Here is an 18,425-nt window from a genome sequence, read left to right as displayed (position 1 = left end):
CATGACAAAAGGTGTAGAATTGCAGGAAATAATCTTGAAAGTGGCAAAATTGTATATCTGATGCCAAGAATCGGGCCTTTTAAATGTTTGTTTTTTTCCCGCCGGGCCCGAGACGTGGTTCGTCCAGCCAGGCACGCGTCATAGTAAAACTCCTTGTAGGCCCATTTTTATCTCACGTGAGCTGTGTTCTGATTCTGTGGGGGTCCCTGATGGATTTGCTATCACAAAAGGGGTCTGTGGCCCCCAAAACGTTTGAGAAACCCCCTGCTCTAGTCTACTCTACAACAATGGGAACAGAACATATCAAAAAAAATTACTGAGAATACAGTTTCCTTGAAGTGGTTTTACTATAACAATAACACAGACAGAAACCCAGGTATAATATCTTGGATTTTCAGGCCCAGAGTGTCTCATCATAACATCTGAAAAAAAAAGCACAACATGTTTTCATGAAGTACAAAACCAACAAAAAAGAATGAGCCAAAAGAGACGATGAAAAAAAACAAAAAAAACAACGTAAAACACTTTCAACAACTTCTTAAAATTGTGAACACATCTGTTTCTGGCGTTGTAGTTAACACGACAAGCACACCACTTCCTTCCTTCAAGTAAATGTACCTTTTTCTTTAAACCAAAACGCATAATGTCCCGTCTTCAATCACACCATGATAAATGACCCACTATGCTTGTCAGCCATTTCCCAAAACATCCGTATGTAAAACGCTCTATTATACCCAGACTGTCTCGTTCATTATCAAATAAATATCAGAAGACAAACACTGTGAGCCAATATCCTCATCATCATTAAGTCCTGGGTTTGTACATACAGTACAATTAAGCCTGTTGAGATTGCCCTATCTTCCATTATAAGGAATATAACATACAGTGCCTTCGGAAAGTATTCAGACCCCTTGACTTTTTCCACACATTGTTACGTTACAGCCTTATTCTAAAATTTATTAAATTAAAAAAGGTTCCTCAATCTACACACAATACCCCATAATGGCAAAGCGAAAACATTTTTTTTTTTTTTTTTTTTACATTTTAGCAAATGTGTAAAATAAAAAAACATATGTATTCAGACCCTTTGCTATGAGACTCGAAATTGAGGTCAGGTGCATCCTGTTTCCATTGATCATCCTTGATGTTTCTACAACTTGATTGGAGTCCACCTGTGGTAAATTCAATTGATTGGACATGATTTGGAAAGGCACACACCTGTCTATATAAAGGTCCCACAGTTGACAGTGCATGTCAGAGCAAAAACCAAGCCATGAGGTCGAAGGAATTGTCCGTAGAGCTCCGAGACAGGATTGTGTCGAGGCCCAGATCTGGGGAAGGGTACCAAAACATTTCTGCAGCATTGAAGGTCCCCAAGAACACAGTGGCCTCCATCATTCTTAAACGGAAGACGTTTGGAACCACCAAGACTCTTCCTAGAGCTGGCTGCCCGGCCAAACTGAGCAATCAGGGAGGTGACCAAGAACCCGATTGCCACTCTGACAGAGCTCCAGAGTTCCTCTGTGGAGATGGGAGAACCTTCCAGAAGGACAACCATCTCTGCAGCACTCCACCAATCAGGCCTTTATCGTAGAGTGGCCAGACGGAAGCCACTCCTCATTTAAGGCACATGACAGCCCGCTTAGAGTTTGCCAAAAGGCACCTAAAGGACTCAGACCATGAGAAACAAGATTCTCTGGTCTGATAAAACCAAGGTTGAACTCTTTGGCCTGAATGCCAAGCGTCACGTCTGGAGGAAACCTGGTACCATCCCTACGGTGAAGCATGGTGGTGGAAGGATCATGGTGTGGGGATGTTTTTCAGCGGCAGGGACTGGGAGACTAGTCAGGATCGAGAGAAAGATGAACGGAGCAAAGTACAGAGAGATACTTGATGAAAACCTGCTCCAGAGCGCTCAGGACCTCAGACTGGGGCGAAGGTTCACCTTCCAACAGGACAACGACCCTAAGCACACAGCCAAGACAATGCAGGAGTGGCTTCGGGACAAGTCTCTGAATGTCCTTGAGTGGCCCAGCCAGAGCCCAGACTTGAACCCCATTGAACATCTCTGGAGAGACCTGAAGATAGCTGTGCAGCGACGCTCCCCATCCAACCTGACAGAGCTTGAGAGGATCTGCAGAGAAGAATGGGAGAAACTCCCCAAATACAGGTGTGCCAAGCTTGTAGCGTCATACCTAAGAAGACTTGAGGCTGTAATCACTGCCAAAGGTGCTTCAACAAAGTACTGAGTAAAGGGTCTGAACACTTATGTAAATGTGATATTTCAGTTTTTACATTTTTATACATTAGCAAAAATGTCATAAAACCTGTTTTTGCTTTGTCATTATGGGGTATTATGTGTAGATTGATGAGGGGAAAAAACAATTTAATCCATTTTAGAATAAGGCTGTAACGTAACAAAATGTGGAAAAAGGTCAAGGGGTCTGAATACTTTCCGGTACTTTCCTGTACTTGAAACAGAATGTGGCATTTGGCACCACATCGTTTTACCCACAGGCAAGACAATGTGAATGCTGAAATAAGAACAGGACGTTCTCAATAAATATAGAGTATTAAAGATGCGTTCTAAAGGTTTTATATAATTTCAGCCAGTAGTTGTGAAAGTAACGCTCAAAGCGGAACATTGTGGACAACGCCATCCACTTCATATTGATGATGTTACCAATTCCAATTTGTACAATATGTTATGAATTTGTAAGTGCTTAAGATTCCATTCAACCTCGTTTTTTTTGTTGACAAGAAGTAACTTCAATTGAATGACGCCAAAAGAAAAATATAGACCTGAGCTCTGTAAAAGTAAACTAAGAAGAAGGGGCCATCAGGCAGTGTTGTGTTCCAAATGGCACCCTATTCCCTTTATAGTGCACTACTTTTGATCAGGACCCATAGAGCTCTGGTCAAAAGTAGTGCACTATGTAGGGAATAGGGTGCCATTTGGCACACTCACAAAGTGTTGGGTCTTCTTCAGTGAGAAACTATTCCTAGAGGGATTCCTTCCAGCCGGTTGAGTTCTGAGCAACAGGAGGGTTCTAGTTATGTTGTCCAGCTTCAGTCCTCAGCTTCAGTCCTCAGCTTCAGTCCTCAGCTTCAGTCCTCAGACAGAGATAGAGGGTGATGGTGCGCAGCAGTCATAGCACCACCAGTTCGTTAGCTCAGAGCAGCTCTTCCACCCTGTCCTCCAGAAGGGCAGGGCAGAGGTGGGTCGTGTTCATTAGGCATGTAGCAGCAGCAAAACAGACAAACAGGGAGGGACTACCACCTTGACTTTTAATTTTCATCTTCCGTTGCAAAACGTTTTTAAAACATTGCATGCCCTAATGAACAGACCCATGGCGTTGGTGATGGAACAGGAAGCCCAGGCTAGGCCCGATCCTTACGTTTCAGTTTGTTAGACTTTTTGACAGCTCCGTTCTTGTTGAGCAGCTTGAGGACCTTGTCTTTGTGATCCAGAACTTTCATCATAGTGTCCCGGGTCTCTGTTACCTGGTCCATCACCAGTTTACAGCGCTGCATGTTACCCTGCACACAGAACCAACATTCAGTTAGTTACATGACAACACCGTAGAAGTATCACACTATTGAGTATAGAAAATAAATGCATTGAAATTGATCCCCACTCAAACTGTGACCGTGATAAACAAACTTGTGACTTTTGTCATGTGAGGATTTCCTCTTGAAGGACAATAAATGTCATCAAACACTCAACCAATCAATCAATCACTGAATCAACCAATCATTCAAACAATCCATGTACCTGTATGAGTTAACTTATATTTTACATTTTAGTCATTTAGCAGACGCTCTTATCCAGAGCGACTTACAGTTAGTGAGTGCATACATTTTTTAATAAAAAAAAAATCATACTGGCCCCCCGTGGGAATCGAACCCACAACCCTGGCGTTGCAAGCGCCATGCTCTACCAACTGAGCTACAGGAGGCCATATATGATGTATTTGGTACTAGACCCACACACCTGTATGAGTTCGTTGATGCGGTGCAGCTCGTCGTCGACCCCGGCCCTCTTCTTAGGGATTAGCCCCTCCTGGAGGGACGTCAGTCTGCTATATACATCATGCTCCAGGTTCGACTAGGGGTCAGAGGTCAGAGATCAGCCTGGAGGGACGTCAGTCTGCTATATACATCATGCTCCAGGTTCGACTAGGGGTCAGAGGTCAGCCCGGAGGGACGTCAGTCTGCTATATACATCATGCTCCAGGTTCGACTAGGGGTCAGAGGTCAGCCCGGAGGGACGTCAGTCTGCTATATACATCATGCTCCAGGTTCGACTAGGGGTCAGAGGTCAGAGATCAGCCTGGAGGGACGTCAGTCTGCTATATACATCATGCTCCAGGTTCGACTAGGGGTCAGAGGTCAGAGATCAGCCTGGAGGGACGTCAGTCTGCTATATACATCATGCTCCAGGTTCGACTAGGGGTCAGAGGTCAGAGATCAGCCTGGAGGGACGTCAGTCTGCTATATACATCATGCTCCAGGTTCGACTAGGGGTCAGAGGTCAGAGATCAGCCTGGAGGGACATCAGTCTGCTATATACATCATGCTCCAGGTTCGACTAGGGGTCAGAGGTCAGAGATCAGCCTGGAGGGACATCAGTCTGCTATATACATCATGCTCCAGGTTCGACTAGGGGTCAGAGATCAGAGATCAGCCTGGAGGGACATCAGTCTGCTATATACATCATGCTCCAGGTTCGACTAGGGGTCAGAGGTCAGCCTGGAGGGACGTCAATCTGCTATATACACACACTGAACAAAAATATAAACGCTACATGTAAAGTGTTGGTCCCATGTTTCATGAGCTGAAATAAAAGATCCCAGAAATTTTCCATACGCACAAAAAGCTTATTTCTCTCAAATTTTGTGCACAAATTTGTTTACATCCCTGTTAGTGAGCATTTCTCATTTGCCAAGATAATCCATCCACCTGACAGGTGTGGCATATCAAGAAGCTGATTAAACAGCATGATCATTACACAGGTGCACCTTGTGCTGGGGACAATTCAAGGCCACTTTAAAATGTGCAGTTTTGTCACACAACACAATGCCACAGATGTCTCAAGTTGAGGGAACATGCAATTGGCATGCGGACTGCAGGAATGTCCACCAGAGCTATTGCAAGAGAATTGAATGTTCATTTCTCTACCATAAACTGCCTCCAACGTTGTTTTGGAGAATTTGGCAGTACATCCAACCGGCCTCACAACCGCAGACCACGTGTATGGCGTCGTGTGGGCGAGCAGTTTGCTGATGTCAACGTTGTGAGCAGAGTGCCCCATGGTGATGGTGGCGGTGGGGTTATGTTATGGGCAGGCATAAGCTACGGACAACGAACACAACTGCATTTTATCAATGGCAATTTGAATGCACAGAAATACCGTGATGAGATCTTGAGGCCCATTGTCAGGCCAATTTTTTAAAGGTATCTGTGACCAACAGATGCATATCTGTATTCCCAGTCAGGTGAAATCCATAGATTAGGGCCAAATGAATTTATACAAAAAATTGACTGATTTTCTCATATGAGAAATATATGCACAATTGAGAGCATCCTGTCGGGCTGTATCACCACCTGGTACGGCAACTGCACCGCCCGCAACCGCAGGGCTCTCCAGAGGGTGGTGCGGTCTGCCGAACGCATTACTGGGGGCACACTGCCTGCCCTCCAGGACACCTACAGCACCCGATGTCACAGGAAGGTCAAAAAGATCATCAAGGACATCAACCACCCGAGCCACAGCCTGTTCACCCCACTATCATCCAGAAGGCGAGGTCAGTACAGGTGCATCAAAGCTGGGACAGAGAGACTGAAAAACAGCTTCTATCTCAAGGCCATCAGACTGTTAAATAGCCATCACTAGCACATTAGAGGCTGCTGCTGCCTATTGAAATCACTGGCCACTTTAAGAAATGGAACACTAGTCACTTTAATAATGTTTACAGCCACTTTAATAATGTTTCCATATCTTGGACTACTCATCTCATATGTATATACTGTATTCTATTCTATAATATTCTACTGTATCTTAGTCCATGCCGCTCTGTCATTGCTTGTCCATATATGTATATATTCTTAAATCCCATTCCTTACATAGATTTATGTGTATTGAGTATATGTTGTGAAATTGTTAGATATTACTTGTTAGATATTACTGCACTGTCGGAGCTAGAAGCACAAGCATTTCGCTACACCCGCTATAACATCTGCTAAACACGTGTATGTGACAAATAAAATGTGATTTGATTTGATTTGAAATGTAATTTGGTAAAATCTTTGAAATTGTTGCATGTTGCGTTTATATTTTTGTTCAGTGTACATCATGCTCCAGGTTCGACTAGGGGTCAGAGGTCAGAGATCAGCCTGGAGGGACGTCAGTCTGCTATATACATCATGCTCCAGGTTCGACTAGGGGTCAGAGGTCAGAGATCAGCCTGGAGGGACGTCAGTCTGCTATATACATCATGCTCCAGGTTCGACTAGGGGTCAGAGGTCAGAGATCAGCCTGGAGGGACGTCAGTCTGCTATATACATCATGCTCCAGGTTCGACTAGGGGTCAGAGGTCAGCCTGGAGGGACGTCAGTCTGCTATATACATCATGCTCCAGGTTCGACTAGGGGTCAGAGGTCAGAGATCAGCCTGGAGGGACGTCAGTCTGCTATATACATCATGCTCCAGGTTCGACTAGGGGTCAGAGGTCAGAGATCAGCCTGGAGGGACGTCAGTCTGCTATATACATCATGCTCCAGGTTCGACTAGGGGTCAGAGATCAGCCCGGAGGGACGTCAGTCTGCTATATACATCATGCTCCAGGTTCGACTAGGGGTCAGAGGTCAGAGATCAGCCTGGAGGGACGTCAGTCTGCTATATACATCATGCTCCAGGTACGACTAGGGGTCAGAGATCAGCCCGGAGGGACGTCAGTCTGCTATATACATCATGCTCCAGGTTCGACTAGGGGTCAGAGGTCAGCCTGGAGGGACGTCAGTCTGCTATATACATCATGCTCCAGGTTCGACTAGGGGTCAGAGGTCAGAGATCAGCCTGGAGGGACGTCAGTATGCTAGATACATCATGCTCCAGGTTCGACTAGGGGTCAGAGGTCAGCCTGGAGGGACGTCAGTCTGCTATATACATCACGCTCCAGGTTCGACTAGGGGTCAGAGGTTAGCAGTCAGAGATCAGCCTGGAGGGACGTCAGTCTGCTATATACATCATGCTCCAGGTTCGACTAGGGGTCAGAGGTCAGCCTGGAGTGACGTCAGTCTGCTATATACATCATGCTCCAGGTTCGACTAGGGGTCAGAGGTCAGAGATCAGCCTGGAGGGACGTCAGTCTGCTATATACATCATGCTCCAGGTTCGACTAGGGGTCAGAGGTCAGAGATAAGCCTGGAGGGACGTCAGTCTGCTATATACATCATGCTCCAGGTTCGACTAGGGGTCAGAGGTCAGAGATCAGCCTGGAGGGACGTCAGTCTGCTATATACATCATGCTCCAGGTTCGACTAGGGGTCAGAGGTCAGAGATCAGCCTGGAGGGACGTCAGTCTGCTATATACATCATGCTCCAGGTTCGACTAGGGGTCAGAGGTCAGCCTGGAGTGACGTCAGTCTGCTATATACATCATGCTCCAGGTTCGACTAGGGGTCAGAGGTCAGCCTGGAGTGACGTCAGTCTGCTATATACATCATGCTCCAGGTTCGACTAGGGGTCAGAGGTCAGAGATCAGCCTGGAGGGACGTCAGTCTGCTATATACATCATGCTCCAGGTTCGACTAGGGGTCAGAGGTCAGCCTGGAGGGACGTCAGTCTGCTATATACATCATGCTCCAGGTTCGACTAGGGGTCAGAGGTCAGCCTGGAGTGACGTCAGTATGCTAGATACATCATGCTCCAGGTTCGACTAGGGGTCAGAGGTCAGAGATCAGCCTGGAGGGACGTCAGTATGCTAGATACATCATGCTCCAGGTTCGACTAGGGGTCAGAGGTCAGAGATCAGCCTGGAGGGACGTCAGTATGCTAGATACATCATGCTCCAGGTTCGACTAGGGGTCAGAGGTTAGCAGTCAGAGATCAGCCTGGAGTGACGTCAGTATGCTAGATACATCATGCTCCAGGTTCGACTAGGGGTCAGAGGTCAGCCTGGAGTGACGTCAGTATGCTAGATACATCATGCTCCAGGTTCGACTAGGGGTCAGAGGTCAGCCTGGAGGGACGTCAGTCTGCTATATACATCACGCTCCAGGTACGACTAGGGGTCAGATGGGTCAGAACAGGGTTAGAGGTCAGGGGTCAGGGCAAGACGAAAGGGTTCAACAAGACATTAAGGAACACTGACATATGTACTGCATAATACAAGCTCCAAAATATTAATACATATTTCACTAATTAAAATGTCACTAAATGTCCTCTGGTGGCTGCAATGGAAATGAAGACATCTATGGCCATCGGGACTCACCAGCTGCATGAGCTGAGCAACACACAGGTGCATTTTCCATCCTTGAGCTCGACACGCTACTCCTCTCTGGTTCGCCATGTCCTGCAGCGACTCCTTCTCCTCTGGAACATGTCATAAAGCCTTGTTATAAGACATGACCAAGCTGGTCCCGCTTTAAATGACGTGCAGCTTATAAAGGATTCATAAACACTACATAAATGTATTACATATCATCTATAACCGTTTGTCATGGTTCATAAATGTGGCATAACCACCAATGTCAAATGTGACATAACCCACTATGTCAAATGTGACATAAACCTGTGCTTTATTAAGGGTGGCATAAGCACCGCTTAATAAAGACCTTATAGATCATATTAAAATTAAGGCTTCACAAAGCATTTATAACCCATCATGCATCTTGGTAGAGCATTGCAACGCCAGGATAGTGGGTTCAATTCCCGGGACCACCCATACGTAAAAAAAATGTATTTCACACATGACTCGAGTCGCTTTTGGATAAAAGCGTCTGCTAAATTGTATATATTATATTACTCTAAAACATTTCCTTCTTGGGTGAATAGTCAATTTAGACCTGACCTCAACTTCCCCCAGAATGCTGTGCTGCAGGATGACACACTAAAGTGCAGTCATGCACAGTAAAACACGTTGGTGAGTTTTTTTTTTTTAAAGCCTACTCCATATACAGTGATTCGCATTGTGGCCGCCAATGGAATGGGTCAAGTAAAAAGACTGCAACACTCTATTATTCAGAGACCCGTGAAATGACACCATATATATACACACATTCTACAGACCCTACGGAGTTTTCCCTACAATACTTTTACTGCGGCACCCAGAACAGTTTTTGCTCTATAACCCAATATGTATTCCATATACAGTGATTTGCATTGTGGGCATTTATATGACCTTGGAACATGTTTTAAAACCCACATTTAATGCAAATGTCACTTCAATATGAACAAATATGAATCATTGTTAATGTTTAGACAATTATTATTCATATATATCATTAATAAATACAGGTTGCTGACAATTTTATACTATTACGTGGGGGACTTTTATTTTGAACATTTCTGAAATTCTGTGACACGGAGGTATATTATTTTTTTTGGTGTGTTGCTGACGAGGCGCTGATCATGTGATGAGTTCGCAAATCAAATTCCCAATTTTGGTGCCAAATCGGACAGCGAAAAAACAAGCTAAACTTAATTTACTGTAATTTAAATTAGTCTGTAGTAGTTGAGTGTTGCATTAGATTACACTGTAGCTACCTCAGTCGTTATTTCAAATTATCGCTAGCTAGCTGAAACGTAGCTAGCTAGCAGGCTCTGCTAAATAAAATAAAAACGTAGATACACATCCACATCTCAGTCACATCATGAGATTTGTAAATGAAAGAGGAACGTAATAATATGAATCGAATGGAGTTTCCCCATCTCCCTCCCCATTTAGAGTTTCTGGCGCAGCACAGAAACGCCCTTATCCAGATGGTGTGACAAAGGCATTTCCTCACAGACCTGCTAACTTTCTTTGTTGTTACTTTTAAAAGGTTGGAACCAACATCCAGTTACCTCCAGCAGGAAGAGAGGTGAAGAACCATTCGTCCTCCAGTTCAGGGACAAGCTCCACTATTCACAGCCCTGTGTAATGTTCAATGTCATTGAAACTTAATAAAAAAGGAAATGTATGGTTTAAACATGTCTAATGTTGATTTGTTTTAGCTGTTAAGTGATAATTCCCCTAAGTGTTTACACCATTAAGGCTTTACGAATGTGTTATAAATGACCAAAGGGGGTCTGACTTTAAATGAAGTACAAACGTCATGAGATATAAAGTCTTTATGGATGTGAAACTCTGTAGCTCAGCTGGTAGAGCACGGCGCTTGTAACGCCAAGGTAGTGGGTTCGATCCCCGGGACCACCCATACACAAAAATGTATGCACGCATGACTGTAAGTCGCTTTGGATAAAAGCGTCTGCTAAATGGCATATTAATTAATTAATTAATTATTAATATTACAAGACACTACATAATGTGTCAATAAATAGGTTATAAACGTTCTGCTGATGTTATGAAGGTCCTCATGATCCACGGGTTACTGTAGGGTGGGAGACGTATTTAAATGGGTTGATGGACCTTCAAAGCTTGTGTGTGTGTGTGTGTGTGTGTGTGTGTGTGTGTGTTTTGGCCTCAGAACAGCCTCAATTCGTTGGGTCATGGACTCTACAAGGTGTCAAAAGCGTTCCACAGGGATGCTGGCCCATGTTGACTCCAATGCTTCCCACAGTTGTGTCAAGTTGGCTGGATGTCCTTTGGGTGGTGGACCATTATTGATACACAAGGGAAACTGTTGAGCGTGAAAACCCCAGCAGCGTTGCAGTTCTTGACACAAACCGGTGCGCCTGGCACCTACTACCATACCCAGTTCAAAGGCACTTAAATATTTTGTCTTGCCCATTCACCCTCTGAATGGAACACATACACAATCCATATCTCAACTGTCTCAAGGCTTAAAAATCCTTCTTTTAACCTGTCTCCTCCCCTTCATCTATACCGATTGAAGTGGATTAAACAAGTGACATCAATAAGGGATCATAGCTTTCACCTGGATTCACCTGGTCAGTCTGTGTCATGTTTTGTATACTACGTGTCTAAGCCTGGGATATCAACCATTCAAAGTTGGCCTTAGTGGGAGTGACAATAGAATTATGTGGGAGTGACCTTAACGAGTAAAGGATTTGTCGTCGTCACTAGTTAACACAGTCAGAAAGTCATAATTATGGCTAAACCCTGCCCATTTCCACAAAATGTTACTTTAAACGTAACCGTAACTAATGAAGGCCTGGTTTGATGCGTTGGTCCACCAGAGCTTCCGCACATCTGAGATGAGGTGTCATGTGACTAACATTACCTCATTTTAGAGCGTATTCCAATCCTTCGACCCAACATGCCACCCTTTGTAAAGCACATGTTTATGTCATATTCGAACATAGTGGGTTACGTCATATTTGACATTGGTGATTATATCACACAGTTATGACACATTTTATGAACCCATTATAAAGCATGACATAGTTATAGATGCTTCGTAAACACATTTATGTAGTGCTTATGAAGGCTTTATGAAGCCTTTATAAGCTGAACTTCATTTAAAGCGGGACCTAAAAGCTTACACATGCTTATAACAACTTCTCCTCTGAAATACACAACCATAGTTCTCACCAGTGGGTAAAATAACTTATAGTAACATACATAGAGAGACATAATATTAAAAGCCTCATAACAAGACATTAGAAAGGCTCACACGTGCTTATAACACCTTATACTTGCAGGATAAAATGAGTTCCAGAACATATTTAATGTCCGGATACTTCTTGATAAGATGTAGAAAAAAGGGCGTTGTAAGAAATTAGGAAAATCAGGACATAGTTTTTGTTCAGCGTTCTGATTGGACCAATACTGACCTTTGATCCGGATGTCGCTGTACCTCTGGAAGTGGTGATAGGCTGCCTTCCAGGGGTTCCTATAGTGACGCAGCAGAGTGACAGGTGGGCGTGGCCTGACAGGGATGTAACGCACCCCTTCCTCATCTGAGACGGAATACAGCAATATTATATTAATATGCCATTCCCGGGGATCGAACCCACTACCTTGCTCTACTACAGTATCATGGTTAAAAGAGAGACCATATTTCTGAAGCTTGCAATGAGCTACAAATGTATAGAAGGTAAAATAACTCAGTGTTTTTTCAATAAGGAGAATTAGAATTTCACTTTACTTCCTGAATTGGAATGAACTGAAATGTAATTGACCCCACCCTGGTGAGCGCAGCTGTGTAACATAGGGTTAACCACCTACCCACATACTCCCTGGGAGGGGACTCTCTCCTCTCAGCCCTGCTGCCCAGGGGCCTGTGGCCTGTAGCCCTGTCCTCATCTGTACTGTTGGTCTCCACCATCTCAGTCTCCTCGGTGGAGATGACGTGCTGCTGCTTGCGGGGCTTCTTCCTCGGGGAGGCACCAGGGACCAGGTCCCCTGAGGAGGCGGCCCCATTGAGGGACCCAGCTTGGTGGAGGTGGGTGCTGAGGCCCGAGTTCGCCGAGGGCTGGGGCACTGAGGAGAGGAGAGAGACAGACATGTAAATCACAGTACAGGTATGTCAACCAGTTTTACTTCCTTGTTTAAGAAAGATAGATGGGACTGTGGAACTTTCTCAATTAATCTTTACTGGAATCCTCACATTAGGGTGGGGCGACGTCTGGAATGACATCGGCCCATCATTGATATGAGATTGCATTGTCTATTTTTTTTTGTCTTGGGGAGGGGGTGAATTAGCAGGGAAGAACGCAATATACAGTATAATTTGATGCATAATGTAATTATTATTTAAATTGTTACAAAAGCCACAAACAATCTCATTAATACATTGTTCAAAACAGTATTAGGCCTATTATTATTTTTGTCTAGGCTGCAGAATGATTTTCAAATTGGTAGGGCTATTTCTCTTGTCCATTAAAATACTCAGATATAAGTTATATTAGCCTACCTTTTAAAAACTAATATTCTAGCCGTATCAAGTGTAGGCTATTGTTATTTCATCTGGGTAAGCACATCTTACATTCTTTCTTCATTAGGCTGCTTTCAGACAGTTAAAAACAAGGAAGTGATGAGATTTAACTTAGTAACTATAGAATAGCCTACCTTCACTTAGTAACTATATAGTGTAGCCTGCCTTCACTAAGTAACTATAGTGTAGCCTGCCTTCACTTAGTAACTATAGTGTAGCCTGCCTTCACTTAGTAACTCTAGTGTAGCCTGCCTTCACTTAGTAACTATAGAATAGCCTGCCTTCACTTAGTAACTATAGAATAGCCTGCCTTCACTTAGTAACTCTAGTGTAGCCTGCCTTCACTTAGTAACTCTAGTGTAGCCTGCCTTCACTTAGTAACTCTAGTGTAGCCTGCCTTCACTTAGTAACTATAGAATAGCCTGCCTTCACTTAGTAACTATAGTGTAGCCTGCCTTCACTTAGTAACTATAGAATAGCCTGACTTCACTTAGTAACTATAGAATAGCCTGCCTTCACTTAGTAACTATAGAATAGCCTGCCTTCACTTAGTAACTATAGTGTAGCCTGCCTTCACTTAGTAACTCTAGTGTAGCCTGCCTTCACTTAGTAACTATAGTGTAGCCTGACTTCACTTAGTAACTATAGAATAGCCTGCCTTCACTTAGTAACTATAGAATAGCCTGCCTTCACTTAGTAACTATAGAATAGCCTACCTTCACTTAGTAACTATAGAATAGCCTGCCTTCACTTAGTAACTATAGTGTAGCCTGCCTTCACTTAGTAACTCTAGTGTAGCCTGCCTTCACTTAGTAACTATAGAATAGCCTGCCTTCACTTAGTAACTATAGAATAGCCTGCCTTCACTTAGTAACTATAGAATAGCCTGCCTTCACTTAGTAACTATAGTGTAGCCTGCCTTCGCTTAGTAACTATAGAATAGCCTGCCTTCACTTAGTAACTATAGTTTTTTTAAAATCTTTATTTTAACAGGGAAAAACAGACTGAGACCTGGATCTCTTTTACGGCTGTGCCCTGTGTAAACATGTTGACATGTACAGTTTTAGACATACAGACAAAAACATTTCAAACATACAAAACAAAAAACACAATTCAACAGAAACAATCACAGACAACATCATATTGATCCTCCATAACATTTTTAAAATGGGCAAGGGACACCAGAGTGTCTAACTTCAGTTGGATCTGCAGTTTGTTCCATAAATAAGGTGCAAAGGAACTGAAGGCAGTCCTACCCAACTCTGGGGAGACCACAGGAGTCTCTAATGTAATCCACATCTGTGATCTGGTTTTAAAATTAGTATATCTAGTGGAAATTATTGATGATATATATGGAGGTAGTTTTAAAAGAAGTGCTTTATAAATAAACAAGAGAGCATGTTGCTCTCGCCTCACAGATAGAGAGGCCCAACCCACATGTTGATATAGGAAACAGTGATGAGTTTTGTAACTATCACCCGTGATAAACCTGAGTGCACAATGGTAAATATCATCCAGTGGTTTTAATGTGTTTGCCGATGCATGCATATAGATAATATCACCATAATCTAAAACGGACATAAAAGTAGCCTGCACAATTTGGTTTCTATTTACGGAGGACAGACAAGCCCTGTTTCTGTCAAGGAACCCTATCTTGAATTTGAGCTTTTTTCCCAATTCAGTAACATGTTTTTTAAAAGAAAGCCTATCATCTAACCATACCCCTAAGTATTTATATGCAGAGACCAGTTTGATTTGAGTACCATCCAAGCTAGTGATTACAAAAGTGTTTCTAATTGAGAGTTTAGACCTAGATTTTTTTTTTTAGCTTAGTAACTATAGTGTAGCCTGCCTTCACTGCCTTCACTTAGTAACTCCAGTGTAGCCTGCCTTCACTTAGTAACTATAGTGTAGCCTGCCTTCACTTAGTAACTATAGAATAGCCTGCCTTCACTTAGTAACTATAGAATAGCCTGCCTTCACTTAGTAACTATAGAATAGCCTGCCTTCACTTAGTAACTATAGAATAGCCTGCCTTCACTTAGTAACTATAGAATAGCCTGCCTTCACTTAGTAACTATAGTGTAGCCTGCCTTCACTTAGTAACTATAGTGTAGCCTGCCTTCACTTAGTAACTATAGTGTAGCCTGCCTTCACTTAGTAACTCTAGTGTAGCCTGCCTTCACTTAGTAACTCTAGTGTAGCCTGCCTTCACTTAGTAACTATAGTGTAGCCTGCCTTCACTTAGTAACTATAGTGTAGCCTGCCTTCACTTAGTAACTCTAGTGTAGCCTGCCTTCACTTAGTAACTCTAGTGTAGCCTGCCTTCACTTAGTAACTATAGTGTAGCCTGCCTTCACTTAGTAACTATAGTGTAGCCTGCCTTCACTTAGTAACTCTAGTGTAGCCTGCCTTCACTTAGTAACTCTAGTGTAGCCTGCCTTCACTTAGTAACTCTAGTGTAGCCTGCCTTCACTTAGTAACTATAGAATAGCCTGCCTTCACTTAGTAACTATAGTGTAGCCTGCCTTAGTTAAATCTGGAAAAAAACAATGGCTGACTTGGTGGGAAAGAAAATCATGTCTGTTTAATAGTTTTTCGTTTTCAGGCCGAATTATAAATGTGAGCAAGAAGACGCGACAAGTCAATTGCAGAATATGCAAAAAGATGATCAGGGCAAAGGACGGACAGACTACAAACCTCCATCGTCCTGCTGAGTTCGATACCCTGGGGAAGAAAAGGTGAACAGAAACCTTAAGGTAGGCCTGAGACATGGTAAAACTCAACTAGGGATGTGCATCTTTCCCTTTCAAGATGATTTGATACATATCTAGATACATGGGCTCCGATACGATACAGGAACGATAAGTTTAGTTTGAAACGATTCGGTTTCATTAGAGGAACGAAACGATGCGATTCGATGCACTAACATTTGCTGCATGAGGCACATGAGCCCCCCCCCCCCGTTTGGAAAGCAAATGGTTACTGCTGTAAAGAGATGACGATGAAAATACGCCAATCTATCATTTAGTTATCAAAATTCTTAACTTAATTGAGTGAACAGTAGCCTTATTGGCATCAGCGAGAACACCGTCCATATCCCCGGATAGTGTGCATATTCACCGTCTTTATCATTGGTGCCACTTTTGTTTGTTTTTGGACAATAATTTCCTCTTCCAGGTTGTTAGTATAGTATTTGTGTCTCCCCTTTTCGTAGGCCGATTATATGGATCAGACGACATCGGTTTTATTGATCTGTTTGCCAGGTGTCAGCAGAGTAGGCTACCCTGTAATTTTTGTAGTATAAAAAAAAAAATGTGTGAGCACACTTGAGTGTCCCGCACAAGTAAGAAATGACATCTACTTTCACCCTGGGAAGGTGTTTCACCTGTGCTGGCCCAGGTGCTATTTAAGAGTGGCTGGCCCAGGTGCTATTTAAGAGTGGCTGGCCCAGGTGCTATTTAAGAGTGGCTGGCCCAGGTGCTATTTAAGAGTGGCTGGCCCAGCGCTCCAGCTGTCTTGAGAGATGTGGAGGGTTAACGCCTTTATAGTTGGCTTTTTTGGTTTGCTTCCTGACTTTAAGTTTGATGTGGGTTTTTCCTTTGTTTGTCAAATTTAGTGGGCGCTCATGGTGGTCGTCTTTTAGGTCCCAGTTGTTGTTGCTGGTCAACCTTCAGTGGACACCCCCATGAGTGTCTTTCAGAACCCCTCCTAAAACCCCACCTGTTTCGTTTTGGTTGTTGGTCAGTGACTCTTGGTTAGCTCCCCCTTCTGTTTGAGCGACATTTTTGATTTTGGTTATCTTGCTGGGGAACGTAACACATCGGTGTGCATCGGTGTGATTTTAACCAATTATAAAAGTTGGCATTGCCTACTGATGGGTTCTGACTTAGAAACTTGAAAACATCCTTAATCATGTCACAGAGGGAGAGAGAGGAATGCAGTACTGTCAGAACATGTCGTTGTTAGACATCAGGGATCCTAAGAGAAAGAGGAGGGGCACAGATTGGTACAGGACAGCTCTGAGTTGGGGAGGATGGAGCTCTGAGTTGGGGAGGATTGAGGAATTCGGGCCGAGGTCAGGTCAGATAAAGTGAGAAAGAACAGTCATTACTAAAGTTCTGTCTAGCAACAGAGATGTATTGGCTGACCAGATGTGTGAGGAGGAGACTCCGCATAGGAAGGGTTAAATATCAGCGCTTGTGTGAATATGTTTTTGTCTGTGTAGCTGTGTGACCCAGTGGGAGAATAAACTTGGTTTGAGCTTTACTCGGCGTCCATACGGTTTTTTACTCTGGTTATTTTGAATCTAACACTACCAATTGTCTACTAATTGGTTGATGATGTCTTGAAAACACTTATCTTCCTCCATCTTTTTTTTTGCTACAAAACACAAACGTGCAACAAATGTTGATGTTGGGGTGGTGCTGGAGATGATGAATATGAAGTTGTTCCTTTCATTCCCACCTCACTTTGTAAAAGCCTTCCTCCACTGCTTCTTCACATGCCTCCTCTCCCAGATTAGGGGTTCTATCTCAACCTGCCTCCTCTCCCAGATTAGGCGTTCTATCTCAACATGCCTCCTCTCCCAGATTAGGGGTTCTATCTCAACCTACCTCCTCTCCCAGATTAGGGGTTCTATCTCAACCTGCCTCCTCTCCCAGATTAGGGGTTCTATCTCAACCTACCTCCTCTCACAGATTAGGGGTTTATTCTCAACCTTCCTCCTCTCCCAGATTAGGGGTTCTATCTCAACCTACCTCCTCTCCCAGATTAGGGGTTCTATCTCAACCCACCTCCTCTCCCAGATTAGGGGTTCATTCTCAACCTGCCTCCTCTCCCAGATTAGGGGTTCTATCTCAACCTACCTTCTCTCCCAGATTAGGGGTTCATTCTCAACCTGCCTCCTCTCCCAGATTAGGGGTACTATCTCAACCTACCTCCTCTCCCAGATTAGGGGTTCTATCTCAACCTGCCTCCTCTCCCAGATTAGGGGTTCTATCTCAACCTACCTCCTCTCCCAGATTAGGGGTTCTATCTCAACCTGCCTCCTCTCCCAGATTAGGGGTTCATTCTCAACCTGCCTCCTCTCCCAGATTAGGGGTTCTATCTCAACCTACCTCCTCTCACAGATTAGGGGTTCTATCTCAACCTACCTCCTGAACTTGCTCTGTCGGTGGTATGGCAATAGCACCGCCCTTGACCGCAAAGCGCTACAGAGGGACCTCTATACCAGGACAGACCAGTACGTCACTGGGGCCGAGCTCCCTGCCATCCAGGACCTCTATACCAGGACAGACCAGTACGTCACTGGGGCCGAGCTCCCTGCCATCCAGGACCTCTATACCAGGCGGTGTCAG

At 43.9% G+C, this 18,425-nt stretch overlaps 1 protein-coding gene across 1 annotated transcript in view; it reads right to left on the bottom strand.

Moving 5' to 3' along the window:
- Window positions 1-328: 328 nt before the first annotated feature.
- LOC311126099 (histone deacetylase complex subunit SAP130-like) overlaps window positions 329-18,425 on the bottom strand; it is a 62,613-nt gene continuing 44,516 nt past the window's right edge. Inside the window, exons 17-21 of the mRNA XM_084200124.1 lie at window positions 12,357-12,611; window positions 11,963-12,088; window positions 8,496-8,596; window positions 3,995-4,108; window positions 329-3,540 (exon numbers count right to left, since the gene is read on the bottom strand). Coding sequence (XP_084056250.1) covers window positions 3,382-3,540; window positions 3,995-4,108; window positions 8,496-8,596; window positions 11,963-12,088; window positions 12,357-12,611 — 755 coding nt within the window. The 3' untranslated portion in view covers window positions 329-3,381. The remainder of the gene's footprint in view (window positions 3,541-3,994; window positions 4,109-8,495; window positions 8,597-11,962; window positions 12,089-12,356; window positions 12,612-18,425) is intronic.

The sequence above is a fragment of the Coregonus lavaretus genome (assembly GCF_964263955.1).
Source record: "Coregonus lavaretus genome assembly, contig: HAP1_SCAFFOLD_799, whole genome shotgun sequence".
Classification (NCBI taxonomy): Eukaryota; Metazoa; Chordata; class Actinopteri; order Salmoniformes; family Salmonidae; genus Coregonus; species Coregonus lavaretus.
Note: the sequence above shows the minus strand (reverse complement) of the source record. Positions and strands in the feature narration are given on the sequence as shown.